At 42.7% G+C, this 26592-nt stretch overlaps 1 protein-coding gene across 19 annotated transcripts in view; it reads left to right on the top strand.

Annotated features, from left to right (window-relative positions):
- MADD (MAP kinase activating death domain) overlaps positions 1-26592 on the top strand; it is a 126513-nt gene that overhangs the window by 59242 nt on the left and 40679 nt on the right. For 8 of the 19 annotated variants that reach the window (XM_084632720.1, XM_084632710.1, XM_084632721.1 and 5 more), the window contains 8 exons: positions 1726-1932; positions 8627-8680; positions 11739-11839; positions 12199-12282; positions 13370-13528; positions 18371-18479; positions 19263-19325; positions 19728-19848. In XM_084632720.1, the coding sequence (XP_084488846.1) occupies positions 1726-1932; positions 8627-8680; positions 11739-11839; positions 12199-12282; positions 13370-13528; positions 18371-18479; positions 19263-19325; positions 19728-19848 (898 nt within the window). The remainder of the gene's footprint in view (positions 1-1725; positions 1933-8626; positions 8681-11738; positions 11840-12198; positions 12283-13369; positions 13529-18370; positions 18480-19262; positions 19326-19727; positions 19849-26592) is intronic. The other 11 variants (XM_084632711.1, XM_084632719.1, XM_084632724.1 and 8 more) reach the window with 2 other exon arrangements.

The following is a 26592-nucleotide window of genomic DNA, read 5'->3' on the forward strand; positions in this document are numbered from 1 at the left end:
ATCTCACATGGTATTAAGTGTCCTCAGAGGGGACAGAGTCCATTTTAGGTGGTATCTCTTAGTTCTCAAGTTCTGTTGCTAAAGTCTGATGTGTTTTAAGATAAAATAAGAAAAAGACACACAAAAGAGGAAAGAGCAAAACACAGCTTCTGTCTCTGATGTTTACAGTTAAGTTGCTAGAAGACCACAGATCACATCAAATGATCCATTACCCAATTAGCTGCTCTGGGACCCTGACTTACCTTGGAAAACATTTGGCTAATTGCTCTTTCCTCTGGCTGATCTGTTGGAAGCAAATCTCTCACCTCAGAGTGAGTTGCTCAGTACTGCTTTTAGTTCACCTCTCTGGCCACAGCAAAATGTTGGAAGATAAAATGTGTTCTGACTGGATTCTTATTCGATAGAAGGGAAATAGGGAGTATCAGAAACATCCAGCTAATTTGTTTGTTCCATAATTTCTAACTATATCCCATGGCTGGCTAGGTGTCAAAAGCCCTGACTTCACCCTACACAACCTCCAGCTTTGCCCCAGACAGCTTATATGATGCAGTTATATGTTGTCAATACAAAAATCTGAAGCATATTGAAATTAGAAAATATGAGGACAATGAAAAATAAACTGCATCAAATATCTAAAACCACAGGGGCTGCTGTTCTGATTGTTAATTTCAATATTTAATTCACTAAACAGCGTAGTATTTTAATTTAAGTGAAGCTGTACACATTCTCCAGTTTGCTCTGATTCAATCACCATTTATTGGGCTGATGCAGGAATTACTTGGTGAAATCCCATGCCGTTTTATGCAGGTTAGACTAAAAGATCATAATGGTCCCTTCTGTCCTTAAAATGTATGAATTTATGAACTCGCAGGTAGTCAGCTGCAGCTTTTCCAGCATTTCCTCCTGCTGATTGAGTGACATTGTCAGTACTTTGCTCAAGATTTGTATTTGCCAACTCCAACAGAGTCCACAATGGCAAACTGATTTCCCTTAATGTTACTTATTTCTCTTGCATCCGTTATTGTCAGAGTTCTTCACAGTAAGAGAAACTGGATGGTGCTCCAGAGATGGTATTTTGGGTTGATCAGGCTGCTGTCTCACCACTCTGAACAGTTCTATGGGAAGAGACCTCACAATTAATGTGTCAGAAGAAAAGAAAAAATTGTAAGCATCTCATGCAGATAGATCAGCCTGGGAGTAAGTGTCCCATCATCAGTGCTGTAGTCTTCTCCCCTGTTGTTTCAGTAGTGTCAGACCATCTGCAAACCATAATGACCTATGAGGACGATGGCTGGATATGGGATGTCTAGGTGCCAGTCTGTTAGCACTTGTGAATGTTGTTACACCATTGACAGAAGGGGCCTTCACAGGTTTTGAAATTCCTCTGGGTTCACCAGCCTGATAGGAGCGGGGATGGTCCCTGACATCAAACTGAAGGAGCCAATGATTTGACCATAAAAATACAAAACAATTCTGGCTGCTCATGGGCTCATCTCAGTCCCTGCTCTTCACAGTGCTGCTGATGGTGAAATCCATTTGAGTCTCTAAATCTGAGAAGTGACTGTTTTGCATTGATGCTGCCTTAGGCACTAGGCTTTATTAACACCATCCCCCCCATCCTTTCTCCCTATTCCCCTTCCTATTTCTGCCCTCCTCCCACTCTCTTCTTTCCCTGGTCTTATACTATTTTTTCTGCTTCTCTTCTTGTTCTCCTTTTTCTTAAAGAACCAGAAAAAAGAAAACGAAGTCCAACAGATGGAGCAGCCACTCCGGTTGTCAAGGACCCTGGTTTAGCCACGAGGGCGGAACTGAAGCCTACAGTGAAACTGCCAGTACCCCAGCTCATGCCAAGGATACCAAGCCCTGCAGGAAAAGGGACAAGGGAGTTTGACACAAGGAGTCTAAAGGAAGAAAATTTTATTGCTTCCATTGGTGTGTATTGATGTGCATGTGGAATGCAGGAGGAGGGGTTTTCCCCTAGCATTAGGTTCTGCTTGCATCCTCCCCATTTTAATACACTTGCCTTCATTGCTGCAGTAACGTGCTTCATTCACACCTGGATCACAAGGACCAATCATATCTGCTCTTCTTTCACTCGTGGAGGATTATTTCCCAGGGCAATTTGTTTTTTGAGAAGTTTTAATTTTAAACCCTTTCCAAATAGCATTGACACTTAATGATAAAATTCTGTGAGTGTTCCATGGCCGACACTTTTGGGGAGACATAAAATGACCTGAGAGAGATGGCCACGTGATTCTGGGGTCTACAGGACCTTGGAAATAGCAATCACAATAGGGACTAAATAAAACAAAAAATACCTGTCATTCTTTACTATAACTGGGAGACAGTTATCTGGGGTGTGTACGCCAGTAGAAATAGGGTCCAGGGATCTGCTAATCGTGAACAGCAAAATCCTTAGATTTTTACATGTACATTTTAGGTTTCAGCTCTTCAATTTCAGTAATCTGGACTGATGAGCGTTTCTTCCACATCATGGCAGGCAGACTGCCTGACTACCTAAACAGCTCTCGCAAGGCTGGCTACTGGAAATTTCTCCAGTCACACTTTTTTTTAATGGGCGGGGGGGGGGGGAAATAAAAAGACAATAACTAAGAAACCTATCAGATATATTCCAATCTCTGATTATACTAGCTGAAAAGGATCTTCACTTGGTCAACAAACAAGATTTAGGAAGGGTCCAGATTATCGTATCTTTGGGTAAGAAACCTGATCATCAAATGGGAAAATTCCTTTTTCTGCTCATCATCTCTAATAATGGGGACTGATAGACTGGGTTCTGAGCACCACTATGTATAGCTTGACAAAGGGAAGCCAGTTTTTATAGGATCATTGTACAGAGGATTTATCACCCAAAGGCGGTGTCTGATGAGGCTACAACATCCAGTCTGCAGTGACTTGTACAAGGTGGAGAGAGTACCAGATACTCATATGACTAAACAGGTGCAGACTCACCGCCCCACCCATATAGTGGCCACAGTTTGGATTAAGTCCCACCTAAGGGATGCTGAATCCTTGACCTCTGACCCAGTATGCGTCCTTGATTCAAGAGCTGATCCAAGGAACAATAGCACAACTGAAGGCTTTCAGTTTACTTGGAAATCCCCCTGGGAAATAAAAAGTGATCTTATTTCTATGATTAAACTTTAGGGGCTTGAATGTCTCCAAGTTACATTGGATTCTTTTTTCCTCTGCAGAAAGAACAGAAGGAAGATAGTTTTTTTTCAATTCAGCTGGAAAGCTGGGAACTCAAAAAGGTGGAAGCTCTTTGCCTGGGATTCTTGTTGACAATGAAGAAGTAGCATTGACAGAACAGCTGGCTGTCCTTTCCTGGCTGAAACTAATACTTTATCTTGCACACAGGAGTGTCATAAGGATCAGTCAATCCACGTCTGCAACGTAACTTAAAAGATGCAGTGCTACAGAAGTCCTAAATTTTGGGGTTTTTTTATTTTAATATTTATTATTGAAACTGTTCCTGTCAAAAAAGCAGCCATGAGTGCTCTGCTAATTGTTTAAAGACCAGGAACAGGTTAGCTTCTAACTGTGCTCCTGATAGCCCCAATGTTTGCCACCTGTCTTTTCAAGGTACTTGATGCAAGAAGGAATGAAGCAACTGGACAAGAATCTGGATTTTTTTAAAAAGTCAGTCTGAAAAGCTGTCCACATGTCCCTTGTAGAATAGCCTCTAAGTGACAGGTTTTACCTTGTCACCAAAGCCATGTTTTCTTAAAGTGCAGTTCTACTCTAAAAGGTGACTGTAAATATGGCATTGTAGGGTATCACATTTGTCTCAGACTTTCTCAGTTTTGTTTAGTCTACAATAAAAGAGAGCCCTGTAGGCTCATCTGGAAGTTAGGCGAGGTTCTTAAATGATCATGCATTGTCAGTAATACTAAAGGTTTTATTGGACAGATTCTGCCTTCAGTGACACTTGTGCAGCTCCATGGCCTTCCAGAGCTTTGAGCCAACATAACGGATTGGAATGTCATAGGAGTTTAGGTGAAGAAAGCAGATTAATGTCAGGAGACATCAGTGAATGCTGACAGTGTTGAGTTCTAGGGTGAGTTGTCAATCTCCCAGTTGGCACAATTTGCATCTTAACCAGCCTGCCTGGATGTTTAGTTTTTCATAATAGGTGAATTGATTTAAACATATGAAATGGCTTGTAGTTGGCTTTAGCAGAGCTGGCATCTTCAACCGAAGTTTCTTGGTCCTTCCATGTTTCCATATAAGAGACCAAGGATGCATTGTCGAGACCTGTGAAAAATAGATTGAACTGATTGAAGAAATAAATTTTCATCCAGGTTATATGCATCCTTCCCTCAGACATGTTATAGATTCTTTGTACTGAGTGAGATTCCAGAACTCATCAGCCAAATAAATTGGCATCTCTGACCAGTTCCTTGTTTGGATCTGCCAAAGGAATTCCACTAAAGATGATATGTGTTTTCTCCCTTCATTACTCAGTGGCTTTTTTTTACTTTGTTCAAGAGAGTAGGTCCTAGTTTTTCAGTTCCCACTGGGATATTAAGGATGTTAAAAACATGGGCCATCTTTTGGGACTATGGAATTCAGTTGGAATATGAAATAAGACTCAGAAGATGATGAACCAGTCTCTTGGGGGAGAGAGCTAGAAATTCATCCTCCTAGTAGAATAGAATTTCCTGATGTCATATGAGCCTTGCTGCAGAAGATTTTCTTTTGAAGACTTGGTTTCTGACACCTTAGCTGCTGTCTTGTTCTTGTCCATTGGGCTAGTTTATTTTGCAACTAGTCTACCCTGAATTTAAATTCGTCTGCTCCAACAGCAATTGCTTTTAGGCATCCTGGTCCACCTCAGTGGGAGGTTGATAAACTTTTTACTTTCACTTGTAGGATCAGCGATTAGGTCACTTTTTAGGATCAGAGATTAGATCAACCTTTAGATCTTGTCTCAGGTTACCACACAGGCTTTCACCACACGGTTTTTCTCTAGTGAAGCTAACAACCTCAGATTAGATGAGAGATCTCCTGTTCTGGGCTTGATCTGCCTGACTATGTTGGATGACTACACTGGATATCCTATTTTTGGTGATCACCTTGCATTACAAGTAAACATTTCAAAGCTGCCATGGTATTATGGTTCCTTGTTGATCTTTATGGAAGATATAAGAAGATACTCAAAGGGCCCTGGAGGTACATGACCAGAGTTTAGGTCACAGCCAAGCCTTTGACTGTGTATTTAAGTTCCTTATGAAGGGATGCATAGATTGTCTTCTCTGTCAAGTCAGCTCTTTTTGGGGGGAAGAGGCTATTGTTTTAAATTTAGTGAATTGTTAAAATAACAACATACATGGAAGTTTTGCTGATAGTTACAGCATCAAGATATATAAAAGCCGCTGAAGGCAAATGTTATAAATAGGCCTCTCAGTAAAGCAAATCTTGTTGTGTAAGGGAATTCTGAATAACGGAAATCTGCTTGCGTCAGTCTTAAAAAAAAATTAGGAGAAAAAAGGGGGATAAAATAGATCATCAGAATGAATGGAATGTCATGTATAGCACCATTTCCTGCCCGCTGCCCATATGCATGCATTGTTAACGGGTGATGGAACCTGACATCTAGTAATAATGGCAACTAATTAGATACAGTTCTTATGGTATACTACAGGTAAGACAAGCAGGGGATGACAGAACTTTTCCAAAGTTCAAGGGGAACTCTTTCCAATGTGAACCACTCTCGTGTCCTGGACCTTTCTCAGAATAGTTGTCTGCATTTAAATTTTCAAAATGTCTTGTATTCAAATTGATATACTTTCCATCCCTGGCAATGGCAAAGCCTATTATCATAGTTCTTTCTGTTTGTGTTTGCCATTCTTCTGTCTAACTAGGAGAGTGGTAGCATTTTCAACACAAAGTGGGTCTTTTCCTTTTGTTTTGCATTAATACTTTAGACAGGAAATTCTCTATAAAGATTGTGGGGTCTGGGCCTCTCTTGCCTAAGGGAACACCAGTCATTTACATGTTATGACATTTTGCATTACTTACTACCAGTTTCAGGCATCTTCCCATACTGTGTGCCTTCACTGGAATTTTGATATGGGGAGCATTTTTAAAGCCAGTAGCTGGCACATTTCTCCCTTTGCTTTTCCTATCAGGCTGTTTCTCTCGCTGAAATACTTTCTAGCTTTCTTTCAAAGGAAATGTGTGTAGTTTGCATTCCATTGGTTCTAGCCGGTCTTTGACAGACCACCTCACTGAGTCACTTTGGAGGATTCCTGGCCTGCAGAGACCTGCTTCTGAAGACTTCACCATAAAGAAGTTTTTGATGCATTTTATCTTTGTTTTTGCCTATTTTATTTTCCATCTTTGTGTGTTGCTGGGCCTTAATGCTGTCCTGGTAAACAGGACAGGGCAGACCCAGAGCAAAAATGTTTTCTTTATTTTCTGAAAATAGGGCTTCCTCTGGATATTTTCTTTAGCTTGGCTCCAGGCTCTACCCCAATAGAAGGCTTTTCGATATCAAGTGTCATTACTGAACCTACTCAGAAGGACAGTAACCCAAGGTGAAAACTGTCTAGTGTTTTCTGAAGTCTTGGACTAGGATTATTTACTATTTAGAGACCCACTGGACTCCTTGCAATTTTTTGAAAAGGGGAAAGACTTTGTACCACCCATACAATTTAAGCTGTCTGTACCAGATCCTTCCTGCCTACCTTCTCCTTCTGTTCAGGTTCTTATGCCATGCCCATGCCTCTGATGTTCAATGGCCGAGCTCAGATTTATCAGAGGAACACCCCCCTTCTCTGCTAAATAATACTTCACAGTATAATCTGAGGCTGTTTTTAGATGCCATGAAGCCCTTTGCTCTCAAAATCCCCTTTTGGATCATGCTAAATCTTGGCATGTACCATAAGCATTGTAAGAACTGGTGAATTGATAGGTAACTCAGAAAAGGTACCCTAGTAGCAAAGCGTTGCTATTCAATCCTGTGATGGTTGGGTTTAAAAACTGTGAAGCAACATTTTTTAAAAAAAAAGCATATAGTAAATACACTTCAGAAGAAGGCCAGTTGGTGTGCTAAGCCATGGGAAACTGCAGCCAAGCCTACAGTATACTGTTTAACCTGGAAAAAGTGTCCTGTTAGTTTGTCAGCTTGTCAGTGTGGAGGGAACACCCATCAGTCACAATTGTCACAACTAATAAGCAGAAATAAAACCCATTTGGGGAACAGCCAGGTTCCCAACACTCTCACACGGCTGTCTGCCTCAATCACTGTAGCTTATCCCCCACGGCAATTTGAAATCTGGGGCCTATGAAATGTTGGGGAGGGAGATAGCCCTCCATTGGAGTTGTAACTTTATTCCTTTGATGTTCTTGTATATCCTCATAGACTTCCTCACCAACTTGTTTTTTTCTTGATTTAGAGCGTGATTCCCTTACTTACCTCCATCTGCAAGGTCTGGATGGGTTTCCTGCCACACTTCTATCAGTGCTTTTGATTGAACAGCAGGTTTCACTGCAGAAAAGTAACCCTTCTCTCTCCTTTCCTGCTCTTACAAGAACTGAGTGTCCTGCCTGTGTAGCATTCCCAGCCTCCACCATCCTAGGGGGAGAGAGGGTAAAGCTCAGCGTTCAAATTGGGGGCTCCAGTATACCAACTTGTGATGCTGCCACTGGGCCAGCACCTGGAATTATTTGACGTCTCCAAACAGGAGGGTGAATGCATCTCAGCTGCAGAATCTTGGTTATGGTGCAGGGTGGTGCTTATATTTCTATCTTATCCCAGTGTTAGGTTTGAAAAGGAGAGTGTATGCACAGACTCCAAAAAAAAAAAAAAAGAAAGAAAAAAAAACTTTGCCCTCTTCACTGTGTATTGTCCCTGAAATCCTCTCCATCACAGCTGGAAAGAGAACTGTGACCTGCCTCAAATCTTCGGGGTAGCATTTGCCATGACTGGAATCCTGATTTCTGTTTTTTCTCCTTTTTCTTCCGTTTTTCCATTATTTTATTATTTTTTATATATATCCTGGCCAGAAAAGCACCTAGGACTGGCCAGTAGGTGGAGCTCGGCATATATGAGGATACTGTCAATTAAATAGTCACCTGTTTATTTAAAAATCTTTCTCTGTGGTGTTAGTAATAAACAAGATTACTGACATTGGAAAGTTTTTAAAATGCAATTTCCTTTTACCCAGGAATGCTGTTTCTTTTGCACATTTCTTTGACAGTGACATGGCATGAATATTAAGTTTTGTGAGAAGCTAAATGTTGGGGATAAAATACCCAACTGTCCATCTTTAAATCAGCCCTTCCTAAGAAAGAAGATGAACTCTGCTGGGCAGATTTGGTTTTAAAAACCGTTTTTCTTTTTGCGCAGCTGATTCACTGTGTCAGATCATCCCTAATTTTTGAAATCCAATAAATAGGCAATGATGCAGCTCTGTACTCCTAACAGTGATCTGTTGTGGAATGGTGTTGATCCTTCACTCACTAGTTATCATTAATTTCTGGTTGTTTGGAGGTACAAGGGTGGGTGGGTTATTTTGGGGGATTCTGGTTTTTCATTTTCTCCTGTCTGACCAGCCTTTGACTCTTTCTCTTTTTCTCCTGCTTGCATCTTTGGTAGAATTGTGGAACAAGCACCAGGAAGTGAAAAAGCAAAAAGCTTTGGAAAAACAGAGTAAGGAAATGATGAAACGTAGAAACTGATTCCCCCCAGCCTCCCCATAACTGCCAACTCCCCAGGCCTGGAGTGAGTGTGCACCCATAGCACATGCTCTTTTGCACACACAACCAAAGTGTTCAGGTGAAATCCTGTACCCTAGGGCAGCCCGAGTAGGTCAGTGTGCCCTAGAGAAATCTAGTGCCCTGTGCAAAGAGAAAGGAGGAAGTGTGTTTTCTGCTCAGTACAAGGCCCCCTAAACCACCTCACCACTTGATGTAAAAAGTGATTGGAATGCATTTTGCCATGAAAATCCAGCTTCTCTTTTTAGAAGGCAGGCAATTTTGTCTGACAGTACCTTCACATTAACAGCAATTTGTGTCTGAATGTTGTGGTGTGAAGGGCTCTCTGTTCCTGCAATTCTCCGGCCAGGGCAGATTTATGTTCTCTGGTATCAACTCCCAGTAGATTATTCGTGATTGTTATTGAACTGTAGCATGAAATTACTTTGGGGAAGAGGAAATATGGATCTGTGATATGTGAAGAATTGTAGTTAGTGACAGGTTTCAGAGTAGCAGCCGTGTTAGTCTGTATTTACAAAAAGAAAAGGAGTACTTGTGGCACCTTAGAGACTAACAAATTTATTTGAGCATAAGCTTTCGTGAGCTACAGCTAAAAACAAAATGAGGATGAGTCTTTCCAGTGATATTTTTTGGGTATCATGCTAAAGGAAGAAGTGTGAATTAGGTAGCTGAGGCCTGCTTTATTTTTATAGTTATCAGCTATAATAGTTTTAGAAATAGATGTGTGCTACTATTGCACACATACTATAAAACTTTCTCTCTGATATACTGTGTGTGTGTGTACGTACGGGTACACACACATGCGCAGTGCGTCTATGACCTGATTTATGTCCACAATATTGTAGGTGCTTTCCAAACATAAGCTCTGCAAGGCAGTAACTATATTCTCTTATAATGGAAGAGGGAAAGGGAAAAAAAAAAAAGACAAATGAAAAACAATAAGCCAGTCTGGTCGAGGAAAGAACAAACAGCCAAGGAGGCTGGGTTGGGATTGGTCACATTCTGATAAATTTTAATGGCACAATGTTTTATATGTAACAAGCATGTGTGTCTATATAAATATATAAAATCAAAATACAATATATGTAGTGGTGATAGTGTGATAAATTACATTTATCATGCTTTTTAATATTTCAAATCCTAAGAACAGCATCCATCAGTTGTAATTACTTTCCAAATCAATTTGCCATGAGTGTTTCCTAATTTTTTCCCTTTTAAAAAACAAAAACAAAAACACACTTGCCCAAGGCACATGACTAAAAATAGATATTCTTGCACTAGTGATATGTTAAAAGATCCCATATTTCTTTACCACTCAGGGCTAGAAATAGTACCTTTGTACCACTGGAAATAGTAGATTTCTCATTTTCCAGTGTGATATGCAACAGTTGTGACTTTCTAGGGCTAGAAACAAGTTATGTATAGAAGGGGTATTTTAGGTAACTGAGGTATATATAATGTACTTTTTTGTAGTTTTTCCTCTCCATTTGAGTCCTGGACACTTATTTATAGTAACTAAGGCATCTGGCTTTTTATGCAGAGGGTTACAAAATATAGTACCAAAATATTTTTTTGTATACTTCATAACTTTTTCTGAAATATACTTTTGGCAAAATATAGAGAGAATCCTTGATGGGGTGGCAGGCTAGAACATGCAAATATGTACAGCCTTTGGGGTGGTCTGCACAGCTAACTTTCGGCTTTGCTACTCATGAGTAATGTGTCATCCCAAACTCATGCCCATAAATCTTGATATACACCATGTATATTATCTCTCTCACACATGCTTCTGTCACTCTCTAATGTTAGCACTGTTTGGTGATAGATATCTAACATAAAAATGCTCTTCTCAGTTCCTAGTTCAGTATCTTTGCTGTGTAAGGTATTGCTGAATTGTTTGTAGAGTTACTGGATATTGTATCTGTATGCATCATGAGTATATAAGAAAAATCCTCCAGCTGCTTGTCGTGTGTCCCCGTTACTGAACAGTTGGCAGATATGGATATGGCAGAAGTGTTGCGTTCAGTCTCTTCTCCCTTCTGAGCTTAGTGGTTACCTATGTACAATCTGTAGCGTATTCTTCTCCTGCCTCTTCCGTTGCACAGTGCTTCCCAAGTCCTTCCTCAGGAGTGCTCTCTCTCTCTCTTTCCTTCTGTCATCCCATCAGAGGAGGGGAGAGAACGTGGCTTCAGTATTGCATGGGGGACCTTAACATAAGCTCTTTATCTCATTTCTGTTTCTTTTTTCTTTTTGGATGAAGTAGGCTAGTGAATGCATGCCTTCAGACCTGCTGAAAGTCTCTCACAACTGACCTATGTGATTGCAAACTCTGGAGTGCCATTCATCATATATTCATATATGTCTTGAAGTAACATGGAATATTGTAATTTTTTCCAAAAGCATCTTACTTGAAGCCCTTATTCGTGTGGCACTAATTATTACCGTCTGCTCTTTGACTGCACGGTCATACCATGTATCACTTGGTTTAGGAAAACCTGCTGGGTAGCAGCTGCTGGCAACCTAACAAATTCAGCCCCAAAAGACTATCAGTTAGTTGTACAAAAAATGACACTGGCAGTATTAATAAATAATTAGATGTCAGCTATTTTACCAAGAACAAAGGAAGTGGCTTTCCAGAGTTGAGTAGTGACTGCTCCGCATGCCTTGTTGTAATTGGAATCTGACACCTGTTTGTTCTCTCTTTCTGTCTCTTTTGAATGGATATCATACGTCTTGCTGAGAGGTACTGTTTACTGACAATCAGTAATTAAGACTGTTGGACTGCTTCCTCGGGGCATTGTGAGACATAAAGTAGCACTGGAAGGATGGCAGATGTGACCTGCTGGGCTTTGTTGTTTACAGTACCAAGGAACTAGAGAACAAGAAGCTCTGGCTTGTCTTCCTGGTACTGTTCCTGTTCCCAGTCTACCATCTGCCTTATACTACAATGTCTTTCCCTGTTACAATAATGAATGTCTTTTCCCTCTCTCCAGGGTCGGAAGGTGTGAAACACTTCTTTGATCTGAGAGAGACAGATGAGAAAAAATCCCAAATCAGTGCAGACAGTGGCCTGAGTCTGACCTCAGGCTCTCAGGTCAGTGTCTTTATGCTTCTGTTGCTTACTTGTGGACATCTTTCTAGAGTTTGAGAGAACCTTTCAGGTGCTCTCATTTGGTGAAACTCTTCTCCTGTTCAGTGCTGGAAAGATTTGTCTCTGCCCCAATCACATAGCCTTCGTTTGAGAAGGTATTGCTGTATCTGACAGGCTGGGAGCAGTGTGTCCTTCCGACTGGCTCTGCGCAGCAAACCTCTGAGGCCTGCAGTTTAAGCTTCTCTAGGAGAGAGGCCCCAAAAGTAGTGGTAAATGTTGTCTGTCACTCTTGATAGAAATGATAATATATAACATGGATTTTTTTTTCTTCCTATCCCCTTTGTTTGTTTGTCTGGTTGCAGAAGAGTGATTTGGACTCTGTTGCCAGTGCAGGGCCGGCTGTTATGATCCGAAGCACAAGTCAGGATTCTGAAGTTAGCACAGTGGTAAGACATGGCCAAAGTGGAATCTTGGTGTACTTGAGTTTTTGCAATGATGGAAGAGTGTATATAGAGCGTGCGTGCATGTATTTGTGTATGTGGGGTGTATGTGGGTTGCATGTACTCTGTTTTGTCTACATTCTGTGTGTTGTCTGCTCTGATAGTGTGTCCATAGTGTGTTCTATCTGTCCAGCCTCTGAGCGTGCGGTGTGCATGTTTGCCTTACATGTGTACATATGCTCCTTCTGTGGGCAGGTATCCCTGTGTATGTGGTGCTCTTTGCTGTTGGGTGTTGTATACATTTCTGTATTCCCCTTGTGGGTAATGTTGTTGTGAAAATGTTAGATTGCAGTCACTTTGAAAACAAGACCTCAGGCTAATAAACCTTTGTGGGGGTTTTTTGTTCATAGAAGACTCAAACCTGTAACGTTGGAGTTGCTTGAGTGTATAAAGAGTGTTATAAACTTTCTAAAGTTATATCCTAGAGCAGGGGCACACTTGCAGCCATCTATATACATACACATTTGCTTGTAATGGCCTGTAGGATCCAAATTTGGGTAGATTTATCTCTTCTCTTTTAATTAAAAAAAAGCAGTAAGGGAATTTATTAGGTGAAAGGGATGAGCCTTTTCTTGGCCACAATTCTTGTCTGATATTCTCCACTGTGGGGACCCTGCCAGACGAACTTTCTAGCTTTCTTTCCTGAATTGCTTTGAAGTGAAATTAAGAATTTGAATATCTAACTCTCTATGGCCCTGTTCCTGACCTATAAGGTAGTGAGGTCTGTTGGGATAGGAAAAAAAACCTAGCTGTCTGTGTGTCTAACTTGAATGGGCTCTGAGATTGTGTTAACTCAAAGGATTTTTAAATGTCTTATTAAATAGTCTGTTAATATTGTCTCTTTCTGTAGGGTAGGGTTTGGTGGGAGGGTCCTATGGCACAGGATAGAAATGCAGTGTGCTGTTGTTGGGAAGAGTGGGCCTTGGAGTCTTACTCAGCTTTAGGGTGACGTTCTTGACATCTCTTCTCTCCACAATATCTTGTGCTCATAAAGAAAAGAAGCCATTCTAAATTGCTCTGTTTTCCTCCATAGGTTAGTAACAGCTCTGGAGAGACATTAGGAGCAGACAGTGACTTGAGCAGCAACGCTGGTGATGGCTTCAGTGGGGAGAATGGTGGGAACCTGACAGGATCACGGAACACTGTATCAGACAGTGAAATTGAGACAAACTCTGCTACTAGCTCCATCTTTGTAAGGGCACATTTGATTTTCTAATGAAATTTTGTATAGGACTTGAATAGGTGTAAAGTGGGTGAGGGATCATAGTATTATGGATCCTGGATCCAATTGCAGGGGCTAATCGGCACTGACAGAATTCTGTAGTGTATTGATACCACAGGTAGAAGTTTCTTGTGAATCTCTGAACGCTTCCTCTCAAGGGCCTGCATACTGCACACTATGTGTATGGCAGGGTTACTCCTCACTCTGATACTATGGGCACTAACAGTATTTAATTCCCCATTCCCAAGGTATGCTTCTGCAGTCTCCCCTCCCTATTTATATTACCCTTAATGGTAGAATGGCTTTATGCAGCAAAGAAAAAAAGATCCCTTATTGCGTTGAAACAGCTGCTTGGTGTGGGTGAATGGTGGCCCTCCCTGGGTTTAACAGCTGTTCTGTAGTTTTTTAAAACATTGTTCTAATAATATCTGAATGTCCATAGGGTTTTTCTTTAAATAACAGTTCCTAGTTGGCAGATCTGAATAGGCACCAAAATTCAAACTATTAGCCAGAACATGTTTATCTCCAAAACATATGCACTATGGGCATAACCGTATCCAACAATATAAATAGATTTGTCTTGGTGCATATATTTACGTGACTTGGCTAAATTGACTATAACGCTCCTCTGCTGTTCAATTAACTTCCCCAAATTAAACTTATAGCAACTTTGAAAGACTCTTCCTTTGTTATGTGTTCATATAGGATCTGCGCCCCCCCCATCATTAGACTGTAAAACCTTGTACAAAATGATTTATTCTGTTTATATGTAGTGATTGAAATTGTTCATATTACATTGGAGTTGGGGGGTGCAGGCAGGGGATACTTAATTACTTCCCAAGCATTGTGTGAGGATTCATTATTTAATATTTGTAAAGACCTAAGTAAATGTCAAGTATTATATGAATGGCTTGGTCAAACATAGTTAGGAGTCTAAATGCTGTGTTGGAAAAGACTTAGAGGATGGTACAAAAAATTTCACTGGGGTAATGAGATGAGATAAAATTCAGTTAATGGTTACTTTTGTAAAGGATTACCATCAACTTGACATCTACCCAACTGAAACAATTAGTTAAAACAACTTTCAAGTTCTTCTTCAAGTAGTGTCCCTGTAGGTGCTCCACTTCAGGTGCGTGTGCACCCCATGTGCCTTTAATGGAAGATTTTTCAGTGGCAATGTCTGTTCAGCTTGTGTACACCCCTTAAACATCCTCATGCCCTGCAATGAGACTGCGAAGGCAAATTGCCCTCAGTTTCACCTTCTCTCTCAAAACCCTGGTCATACTGTCCACCCAACCTGGGAGTTCTTTGCCTCAAGGCTTGGCCCTGAATGGTTTGTGGGAACAGAGACTTCCTGTTCTGCAGAGGTACAGCAGGTGTTGTTAAACAGTAGGAAGGGATCCACATGAAATACCTTCAAAAATGGAAGAGATTCAACCATTGGTGTGACCAGTGGTATATTTCCTCTGCTCATTCTTCCCTCTCCGCTGTTCTCAACTACCTCCTGGAATTGAAAAAGTCAGGATTATATCAGAGTTCTATGAGAGTCCACTTGGCAGCTGTAACAGCTTTTCATTCTCCAGTTGAGGGATTCTCAGTGTTCGCTCATTTCACGACGCTGAGGTTTATCAAGGGGTTGAGGAACCCCCACCAGATTAAAGAACCTACTGCTGTATGGGATCTAAACTTGATTCAGTGGCCATCACTACTGTCCAATGAGTTGGGAAAGTACAGACTTTAATGGAAGACCTGCAATTACAGTATATTTTAAGGACAAGGTTTTATTATGGCCGCTTCCTAAATTTTTACCTAAGGTGTCATCTGAATTTCACATCATCCAAGTCATCTGTCTCCCAGTTTTTCTTCTGAAACCATGTTAGACCAGAGAGAATGCTATCCTGGATACATTAGATGTCAGGTGGAGGTTAGACCTCTGTCTGGACAGAACCAAGCCATTTAGGAAGTCTTCGAGACTGTTCATACAAATTGCTGACAGGTCCAAAGGGTCCATAATTTCTACCCAGAGACTTTTCAGTTGGATTTCTGGATATATTATTTTGTGTTATGTATTTACCATTATACAACCTCCTCCTACAATGTTAACCCATTCCATAAGGGGTGTGTCTGCCTCTATGGCATTACTGATTGGGGAGATTTGCAAGGCTGCAACTTTGACTTCGATACACACCTTCAAACATTATGCAGTGGTCCATTCTTCGAGGTCAGATGCTGCCCTTGGGGAGTACCAGTCCTGTCTTAAATCGTGGACTCTGCTCCGAAGCACCCCGCTCTCGCTGAGGGTACTGCTCAGTTGTCACCTGAAGTGGAGCACTCATAGGGCCACTGCTCAAAGAAGAAGACGTTACTCACTTTGTGCAGTTACTGGAGTTCTTTGAGATGTATCCCCTTCTGAGAGCTCCACTACCTGCCCTCCTTCCCCTCGGCTTTGGCATTTTTTCTGAGAGACTTTGCAAAGGAGAAGGAACTGGGGGCAATTCACTCCCACAGCCCTATATAGCCTTGATGTGAGGTCTGAGGATGTGTAGGGGGCATGAGCAGGCTGAATTGGCACTGTTACCAAAAATTTCCAATCAAAGGCGTATGGTGCACATGTACACCTGAAGTGGAGCATCTGTTACTGCACAAGGTGAGTAACCTCTTCTTCTGTACCAGCCCCTTAGTCCCCCAAACCAGTTTTGTGGTTTTAGAAACCCTTTTCCTTTCCTTTTCTGCTCCCCTGTTGTTTTGTAAGATTCTCACAAAAGGGGAAACAGTCAAAAGACTCTCTACAAAGTGCTGTCAACTGAAAAAATAGTGAAAAATACATTTTGTAAAAAAAATCTGATTTACAGGAATTTTAGATGTAAATTGTAATAGGTGAAAAAATTCAGTTATGTTTGTTTTTTGTTAAATTTGGTGATATCCTTTGAGGATGAACATCAGGAAAGATTTCCCAACAGTAAGACCTGCCAGACTCTGGAATCTCTTGAAGAGGTGGTGGACGCTCATTTGCTTCTGTCATTTTTTTTTTTATGGTCTGACCCAGAGGTGGGCAAACTACGGCCCGTGGGGCACATCCGGCCCACAGGACCCTCCTGCCCGGCCCCTGAGCTCCTGGCCCGGGAGGAGCCCCTGCCCCCACCCCCGCTCGCTGCTACCCCCTCCCCCGCAGCCTCAGTGCGATGTACTGCTGGCACAATGCTCTGGGCGGCCGGGCAACGCAGTTGCAGAGCCACGACCTGACCCGGTGCTCTGGCCGGCGCGGCTGTAGCACCACCTGCCACTGGTGCTCCAGGCAGCGTGGTAAGGGGTCGGGGGGGTTGGACAGAGGGCAGGGAAGGTGGGGGTGTTGGTCAGGGGGTGGGGGTGTGGATGGGGTCGGGGCAGGCAGAGGCCGGGGAACAGTGGGGTTGGATGGGGGGGTGGGCAGTCAGGAAGTGGGGGGGTTGGATTAGGCGGTGGGGGGCAGTCGGGGCAGGGGACAGGGAGAAGGGGTGGTTGGATGGGGCAGAGGTCCCAGGGGGCAAGTCAGGAATGGGGGGGGGTTAGATGGGGCGGCAGGGGGCAGTCAGGGGTGGGTGGTCAGGGGACAGGGAGCAGGGGGGGATGGATGGGGTAGGAGTCCCGGGGGGGCCGTCAGGGGATGGGGGAGAGGTTGGAGGGGCAGGAGTTCCAGGGGAGCCGTCAGGGGGTGAAAAGCGGGGGAGGGGGCGTGTTGGATAGGAGGTGGGGGCCGGGCCACGCCTGGCTGTTTGGAGAGACACAGCCTCCCCTAACCAGCCCTCCGTACAATTTTGGAAACCCGATGTGGGTCTCAGGTCAAAAAGTTTGCCTGCCCCTGGTCTGACCTCATTCCCCTTTGACATCTCAGGGTGACCTTTAATGACCCCCTTTTCCAGCCTCTCTATCTGTCTTGAACAAATGAACTTGTGTCTTCATCTCTACTTCCTTTACTTACATGTTTACAGAAGTGCTTTTGCTGAAATTGGGGATCATCCTGAACTCCATCTCTATCTCTTGCCTCATTTCAGGGCTCTCGTTTGCCTCTGGTTTCTCTAACATTGGCATTATCCTTGGCATTACCCTTTTCTCCTTTTCATACATTTTGGGTCTGTTAATCTGCTTATTGCCCACATACACCATTGTTATAATTTCATACCTTATCAAATCCTTGTCCCTGTGTTATCTCCAGTTGTACTGACTATTACATTTCTCTCTGCTATGTCCTCCTCAAGCCCCAATTTTACAAACTGTCGTCTCTCTCTAAAAGCTGCGGTATGCGTTCTCCTCTGTACGCAGCACTCCAGCAATGTTATGGACATCCTCAAATGACTCCACTGGTGGCTCATCTGTTTTTCTGGTTCCATTTAAAATTATTCTTGTTTTTCAAATGCTCCATATACTTGTACTAATCTTTAATAAAATGTTGTCGTTCTATAATCCCCTGCTTGCTTCCTCTCATCCTACCTCTGGCCACCTCTTTGTCCCTCCACACAAGCGTCTCTATGTTGGTTTGAGAGCCTTCTGTGCAGCCTTCTGTTCCATCCTGGACAGCAATGCTGTATCTCTGCACTTTCTCAGCTCCCCATAATTTTTCAAATGACATCCCAAAACATCTTCCTTCCTTGCTAAACCTGCATAATATTTCTCTCTCCCTCTAACTATAGGCTCTGTAAACTCTTTGGGAAATAGTTTGTATGAAAGATGGTTTGCAAACTAAAACGGTTTTATACTTGAATATGTTGTAAGATACAATCCTGTATATGGCTTTTAAATTGGCCTTTCTGATGTCTCTCTCCCCCTGTTTTTCAGGGTAAATCTCAAAGCCTGAAGCATACTGTGAAGGATATCAAGGGCAGTAGCCCAGGGAGAGCTCTGGGGGATGTGAGCCTGCGGGTCTACCTCTATGAAGGGCTTCTGGGTAAGTTAATTTTTTGGGAAGCTGGAGGAGTCGTACATAGAGGGTAGACTGGAGCTTGTATATTCCAATTAATGGCATCCAGAGATTCTGTTCTCAGGGTTACATTGCTTTCCAAACTTGAGGCAATAAATAGAGTGGCACTTCAGATGGTTTGTTTGGAAGGAAGTGAGGATTTGTCAAGGATAAAAATAGAAAGGGAAGATAGGTGAGAAATTTTAATTAGCATAAGGGTTAGTGTGCCTGAACCCCATACTGGCATATCCTTGAATATGAATTAATACTGGAATCCTGAGAGGAAAAGCTTTTTAGCTAGATAAGTGGGTTTTTAGCCTTTTTTCATTTGAAGACCCCTAAAACATTTTGAATGGAGGTGCAGACCCCTTTGGAAATCTTAGATATATTCTGTGGACCACCGGCTGAAAACCATTGTTCAATGGTAATGACAACCTGTTGCGGACACCTTAGACATAGTCTGTGGACCCACAGGGGGCCGCAGACCACAGGTTGAAAACCACTGAGCTAGATAATGTGTTGAAGGCTAAAATATATTGCTGTTCTGTGCAGAGTTCAGCCTGAACAGAGGGCTACTGGACTCTGAAGATTGACTAGCCCTTTGCTGAATGTTTCCTGCAATAACAAGCGCATTTTTTCTGCGAACTCGTTTGATCTGAACTTTGCATTAATCAACAGCTCTCTCCCCCCTCCCCTCTCTTCTCTTCTCCTATTTTTCATCCTCTCCCTTTATCTTTGCTGCCGTGGTCCTGCCTGCTCGGAATTGTGCAGGGAGGGATAAAGGATCCGTCTGGGACCAGTTAGAGGATGCTGCAATGGAAACCTTTTCTCTAAGTAATAATTTCTTCTTTCCACTTCTGTGTGTTTGCAGTAATATCTTTGCTCAGCACTTCTGTACACGGTGGCCTGTCCTGTTCACTTCTGTGTGAGATGTAACATCCCATTGTGGGCAGTGTTAACTTTAGGAGGAAGGTCTGCACTCAAGGGCAGTTGCAAGATTGCTCCTTATGTCTGAGGTTTGGGGGAGATGCTGTCAGAGTGTACTATAGATTAAGAGAGTGTCTTTTCTTTCTCTCTCTCTCTCTCTGTTGTGCTCTTGTTTGTAATTTTAAAAATGACCTTTTTGCTGTGGGTTTGTTTTGGCTTGGGGTTTCTTTATGGAATGGGAAGAAAGGAGTTGATCTTCCAATATCTGACTGGAATGAGAGCTTAGAACTCTTATTTAATATTGCCCAGGTAAGGAGCGCTCAACACTGTGGGACCAGATGCAGTTCTGGGAAGATGCTTTTCTGGATGCTGTGATGTTAGAGAGAGAAGGAATGGGAATGGACCAGGGACCTCAGGAAATGATCGACAGGTAACCTTATATGAGTTCTTTTGTGGTGTCTTTTTTCCTCATTGTTTCACCTTGAGCTGAAGCAATCCCAGGGTATTCACAAGTTTGATTTAATTATGTGTAACACATTTACTACTACAACTGAGTAGACCTCACTGATATAATTGATTCTCTCCTGCACAGTCTCTCCCTTGTATGCTCCCCCCTTTAGCTTAAGACCAGGACAAAGTTTTCTTTAAAGTTCAGGGTGACTTGATGCTTCTTGTTAAATGAGGAATCATAGAAGTGTAGGACTAGAACGGCCCTCAATAGGTCATGTAGTCCAGTGGCTCTCAACCTTTCCAGACTACTGTACCCTTTTCAGGAGTCTGATTTGTCTTGCGTACCCCCAAGTTACACCTCACTTAAAAACTACTTGCTTTACAAAACCAGACATAAAAATACAAAAGTATCACAGCACACTATTACTGAAAAATGGCTTACTGTCTCATTTTTACCATATCATTATAAATCAATTGGAATATAAATATTGTACTTACGTTTTTTCTTGTTAAATGAGGAATCATAGAAGTGTAGGACTAGAACGGCCCTCAATAGGTCATGTAGTCCAGTGGCTCTCAACCTTTCCAGACTACTGTACCCTTTTCAGGAGTCTGATTTGTCTTGCGTACCCCCAAGTTACACCTCACTTAAAAACTACTTGCTTTACAAAACCAGACATAAAAATACAAAAGTATCACAGCACACTATTACTGAAAAATGGCTTACTGTCTCATTTTTACCATATCATTATAAATCAATTGGAATATAAATATTGTACTTACGTTTCAGTGTATAGTATAGAGAGCAGTATAAACAAGTCATTTTGTTCGTATGAAATTGTAGTTTGTACTGACTTCGCTAGTGCTTTTCTTGTAGACTGTTGTAAAACCTAGGCAAATATCTAGATGAGTTGATGTACCTCCTGGAAGACCTCTCTGTACCCCTAGTTGAGAAGCACTGATCTAGTCCAGTCCCCTGCACTCAAGGCAGAACTACGTAATAACTAGACCATTCCTGACAGGTGATTTTCTAACCTGTTCTTAAAAACCTCCAATGGTGGAAATTCCAAAACCTCCCTAGGCAATTTGTTCCAGTGCTTAACTATCCTGACAGGAAGTTTTTCCTAATGTCCAACCTAAACCTCCTTTGTTACAATTTAAACTCATTGCTTCTCTTCCTATCCTCAGAGATAATGAGAACATTTTTTCACCCTGCTCCTTGTGATAACATTTTATGTACTTGAAAACTGTTATCCTGTCCCCCCTCAGTCTTCTCTTCTCCAGACTAAACAAACCCAGTTCTTTCAATTTTTCCTCATACGTTATGTTTTCTAGATCTTTGATAATTTTTGTTGCTCTCCTCTAGACGTTTTCCACTTTGTCCACATCTTTCCTGAAATGTGGCACCCAGAACTGGACACAATACTCCAGCTGAAGCCTTATCAGCAGGGCGTAGAGCGGATAAATAACTTCTTGTGTCTTGCTTACAACACTCCTGCTAATATATCCCAGAATGATGTGATTTTTTGTTGTTTTTTTTTTTTTTTTTGCAACACTGTTACACTTTCGATTCATATTGTAATCCACTTTCCGCAGTACTCCTTTCCTGCGCAATCATTTCCCATTTTTGCAATTTATTGTACCTTCCTAAGTGGTGTACTTTGCATTTGTCTTTAAATTTCATCCTATTTACTTTATACCATTTCTCCGCTTTGTCTAGATCACTGTGAATTTTAATCTTATCCTCCAAAGTACTTGGAGCTTGGTATCGTCCGCAAACTTTTGTTAAGTGTACTCTCTATGCCATTATCTAAATCATTTATGAAGATATTGAACAGAACCAGATCCAAAAATATACCTGCAGGACCCCACTCAATATGCTCTTCCAGCTTGATTGTGAGCCACTGATAACTACGCTCTGGGAATGGTTTTTCCAATCAAGTTATGCACTAATCTTTTGGTAGCTCCATTTAGTTTCCCTATTTCCCTAGTTTGTTTAGAGAGAAGGTCATGCAATACAGTATCGCTTACTAAAGTCAAGATATACCACATCTACCACTTTCCTCTTATCCACAAGGCTTGTTACCCTGTCAAAGAAAGATGAATAAATACAAGCAGAGTGGGAACTTCAGGTGGAATGTGCTGGAGAGATGATGATAGGTTGGGGTAGAGGGGCTGGACTGGCAGGCTCAAGTAGCCTGGACAATACCTTTTGAGCATTCAGAAAGTACCAAGTAATTTGCAAGAGCTAAAAAAGGAGGGGTGAATAAAAGCCCTGGGGGCAGAGGGAGGAGCTGCTTTTCAGAAATATCTTTGATCCAGGGATAAAAGCCATCCCTAGTAGGGTAGTTTATACAAAATGGTGAAAATTATACCAAAGGCAAGAAAAGCTTTACCTCTCCATTTCCCCTTGGTTCAAATGCTGATATGTGGATATAGGGTAAAAAATGTTAAAGCTTCTCAGAGTCTTAGGAGCCTAAATCCCATTTTCAAAAGTGACTGGAGCTCATAAATGCCCAAGTCTCATTGAAAGTCAATGGGACTTAGGAGCCTTAAGTCACTTGGGCTACTGAGTCACATAGCTGCTTTTGAAATTCCCCCCCCCCCCCCACAAGAGATTAGTAACAACTAAAGCTTTTAGGAAAGACTTCCTTATTTTTGCGGGGTGGGTTTCCAGTACAGATCATCCAGCATTCTATACACTTAGCTCTCTAGATTCAAAGATTGCATGAATTTGATTGTAATGTTTTAAATCATATTCACAGTGTACTTTATCTCCCTTTCTTTTGTTCTTCTGCTGTCCCATCTTTAATGTCACTTCTTTTTTTGTGTACATTTTAATTTTGCTTTCACTGTTTTCCCTATTTTTTTTTTCTTTCTGGCTTACTCTCCTATGTCTTCCTCTTCCTTTCCATGTGTTGTGCTCTCACTCTCTTCTTTCCTCCCCCTTAATCTCTAGGATGCCAACTCTCTCTCACATCTGCCCAATAATCACCAATGGATTTGAGGATAAGGACCCAGTGAGCAAACAAATTGGGTGGCCTTGGTGGGTAGGGCTCATTGTGCGGTTCTGGGAGAGCCAACAAAACAGGAGAGGCAGGCAAAAGCTTGGATGCATGGAAGGAACAGAGCGCCAGCAGCTAGAGAGGTGCAGGCCAGCTGTTGAAGCTGCATTATCTTTCACCCAGCCTATACCGCAATTGCTCTGAAGAATCCCCTCCCCCCTTTAGCCTGGAGAAGGAGCTCTCTGGGCTCCCTCCTGCTCCTGAGACCTGATGCTCCTACCAGCCCATATCTTACAGGTGGGCATAATTAGCATGGACCGTATCTTTGGAGCAACCCACACTAATTCAGTATGATTCCTTTCAGTTTAATCAAAGTTTATTAATGTTATACTGGTAATCGGGAGGTGGGAATTAGTCAAGTTCTTTGAGTAGATACAGCTGTGTATTCTACTTAGGTGAGTGCACCAGTGCCGGAGTACTTTGCCTAGCAATACCTGTAGGGGTGGTGCTCATGCCTTGCAGCCCTGGCCTCTTCTCTGGCCCCAACCCCCTCAGTTCCTTCTTACAGCCCACGGCTAGAGTCAGAGTGATGGTTTTCACATTGCACTTCTGGTCTCAGTTTCAGAAAATTTTATTGTATCTAGTAGTAGTTAGCACCTTCGGTTAGGTTTAGCATTAGTTATAGTTGGCTGTCCTGTGTGAAGCCCGCCCCAGGATTCAAGCATTGTCTGTCTTGCAGTGATCCTCAACAGTGATTCCTACATAAGGTGCTTAATGTGTCCTTCACCAAGGCACAACAAAGAGTTGTGCTCCACCTGCAAGTCATTCACAAAGAGCACTCAGATGGCAAGAGACTTGTGGCTGAAGCAGCACCTGCTGGAGTAGGCCAGGAGGCTCACTTCAGCACTGAGTCCCTCATCTGATTAGTGGTCACCTTTGGATCTGGCAAGCGATGCCACTCCATGCTCGAGTTCTACTGTTTCCACCAAGAGTAAGAGGAGTTGTATGGCAAGGAAGAGGTTCCATAAAACTTATCAAGACATTCCAGGGTTCAGGGAGATGCCACCTCATCTTCTAAGAAGGGTGCTGACTGGTACCATACTCCCTGCAGCATCTGGGATGGAGCAGGTCTGACTAACTGCTCCATGGTACTGTGCCAAGAGCAGCGAGAGCCCATACCATCAACTCTGGTTCCAGCCATGGGGTGTCTGTTGAGTCCTGTACTATTGACATCAGCATTAGCACCAAATATTTTTATGCCAGCGGCATACCAGGTGGCATCAGATCTGCTTTGCCTCTCAGTCCCAGACTCTCTACTGGTTCAAGAGTTTGCTGGTGCAATGGCTTCTTCTGTCTTGTCCTCTGTTTTGCCCTAGATACTTTCTGGCTGCGTCACAGAGAGGCACCACCTGGCCTCAGACTGTGAGGTTGAGGCCTGCACCAAAGGCCTCCTCGACACTGGTGCGTCCTTCAGCATTGTAATTGTCGTGGTGGCAGATCCCTTCATTGAGCTTGGTACTGCCTCGGGTACTGGTGCTTCTCCCGGTACCTGGTTGGAGTATCTGTCATTCAATTACTTCTGATGCCTATTCTCTATTCCTCTTCAGCACCGGTGCTGCCCTGACGTAGAGCTTCAGTTTAGTCTGTTTGTTTCTTTGTCCTGTTGGGATTGGTAGCGAGTCTCTCAAGCCACACAAGGTTTCTCCAGTTTGTCATGACGGATTAGCGCTACCAGTACATTCTGCTGCCTTTCAGCCTGTCTTCCACTCCCCAGGTCTTTACCAAATGCAAGTTTGTGGTGACAGTATACCTCAGGAAGAGGGGAATTCATATCTTTCCCCCATCTGGACAATTAGTTACTGAGGGGCAAGTCCAGAGAGGAAGTCCTCCATCATGTCCTCGTCCCACAAAACTTACCCAGTTGTTTAGGTCTCATCCTAAACTGCAGGAAGTCAACATTAGTTCCAACTCAAAGAATCAAGTTAATCAGGACCCTGATAGATCCTACCCAGTGCAAGAGCATTCATGCTGATGGAGCAATTCCAGGCAATTCACCAGTTCACTATGTCTGGAGTTGCAGTCTTAACCTTCAACAACAACAACAACCTGAGTATGCCTGAGGTTGCTAGCATATGGCTGCATGCACGCAGATAGTCCAATATGCCAAGCTGCGCCTCTTCAAATGTGGCTGAAGTTGGTCTATCATCTGAATAGTCATCCCTTGGACAGCCTGGTCCGACTTGCTCTGCCAATCAGGACAATGTGTGCCAGGGCTTTCCGTTTGCTCAGTCCCCACCAACCAGGACTGTTGTCACTGATGCCTCCTTAATAGGTTGGGGAGCACTTCTGGGATTGCTGAAAGTTCAAGGTCTGTGGTCAGAACAGGAAACTTCATATCAATGTCCTGGAGCTTCATGCCATCTACAATGTCTGTCAGATCTTTCATAATCACATGAGAGACTCAGTGTTTCTCATACTCACCAGTAAAGCTTTGTAATGTATTATGTGAACAGACAGGAGAGAGCACATTCCAACATGCTGTGTCAGGTGGTGATCAGGCTCTGGCAGTTTTGCGTTGAGCAGATCATCTCTCCCCCCATGGCCAATCACTTACCTGCCATCCAGAATCACTTGTCAGAGCACCTCGGCAGAAATTTCTCCCTGAATCGCTAATGGTCCATGAAGCTCAGCATCCTGTGGTTCATTTTTGCAGTTTGGGGCATCCCAATAATCGACCTTTTCACCACAAAAGACAACAAGACATGCCAGCTGTTTTGCTCCCGAGGGGGTCTCTGTCTGGGCTCCTTGACTGACTGATGCTTTTCACCTGAGCTGGGAATTGGCACTCCTGTTGCTTTTCCTCCAATTCTAATCATCCTTCAAGTCATTCTCAAACTGAAATTGGACTGTGCCAAGCTTATTCTCATTGCTCCAATGTGGTTGAAACAATCTTTTTTTTTTTTTTTCCTCTCCCCTCACAATGTTGATTCAACATCCCATATCCCTTCCTTTTCATTCTGACGACCTGACTCAGCATCATGGTCAGGTTTTACATCTTGCACTCAGCTCCCTGCATCTCACAGCACAAATGCTGCATGGTTAGATGATGATGATGAGAAACGATGTTCAGAGGTGGTCCAGCAAGTCTCACGCAATAGTAGAAAGCCCGCCACCAGAGAAATCTGTTCAGCCAATTAGAAGCATTTCTTGATGTGGTCGTTAGCCTGGGAAGTTCGACTGAATTTAGCTGGTATCCAGGACATCTTGGACTACCTGTTTTACACCTTCATTCTTTTGGTCCTGCACTTACTTGTTTGAGAGTCCACCTGGTGACAATTTTTGTGTTTCATCTGTACATCCACAGGAGGTTGGTGTGTTCAAACCTCATGGCAGTGAGGTTCTTGAAAGAAGTCACTCATCTCCACCCACTTGTTAAAGAGCCTGTTCCTTTGTGGGACCTTAATACTCTCTTAGCAGCTTTTATGGGACCTTTGTTCAAGCCTCTGGCAACTTCCCATTTCTCCCTTCTGTGTCAGAAAACTGCCTTCCTTGTGGACATAATGTCTTCTAGGTGGTGGTGGAGCCCCCTTACTTGCAGTTTTGTAAAGACAAAGCAACCTTATGGCCACACCCTAACTTTTTATCCAAAGTGGTTTTCCAGTTTCACTTGAACCAAGCTATATATTTACCAGCGTTCCTCCCTAAGCCGCATTTAATTC

This window comes from Lepidochelys olivacea (genome assembly GCF_965140295.1).
Source record: "Lepidochelys olivacea isolate rLepOli2 genome assembly, chromosome: 6".
Lineage (NCBI taxonomy): Eukaryota > Metazoa > Chordata > Testudines > Cheloniidae > Lepidochelys > Lepidochelys olivacea.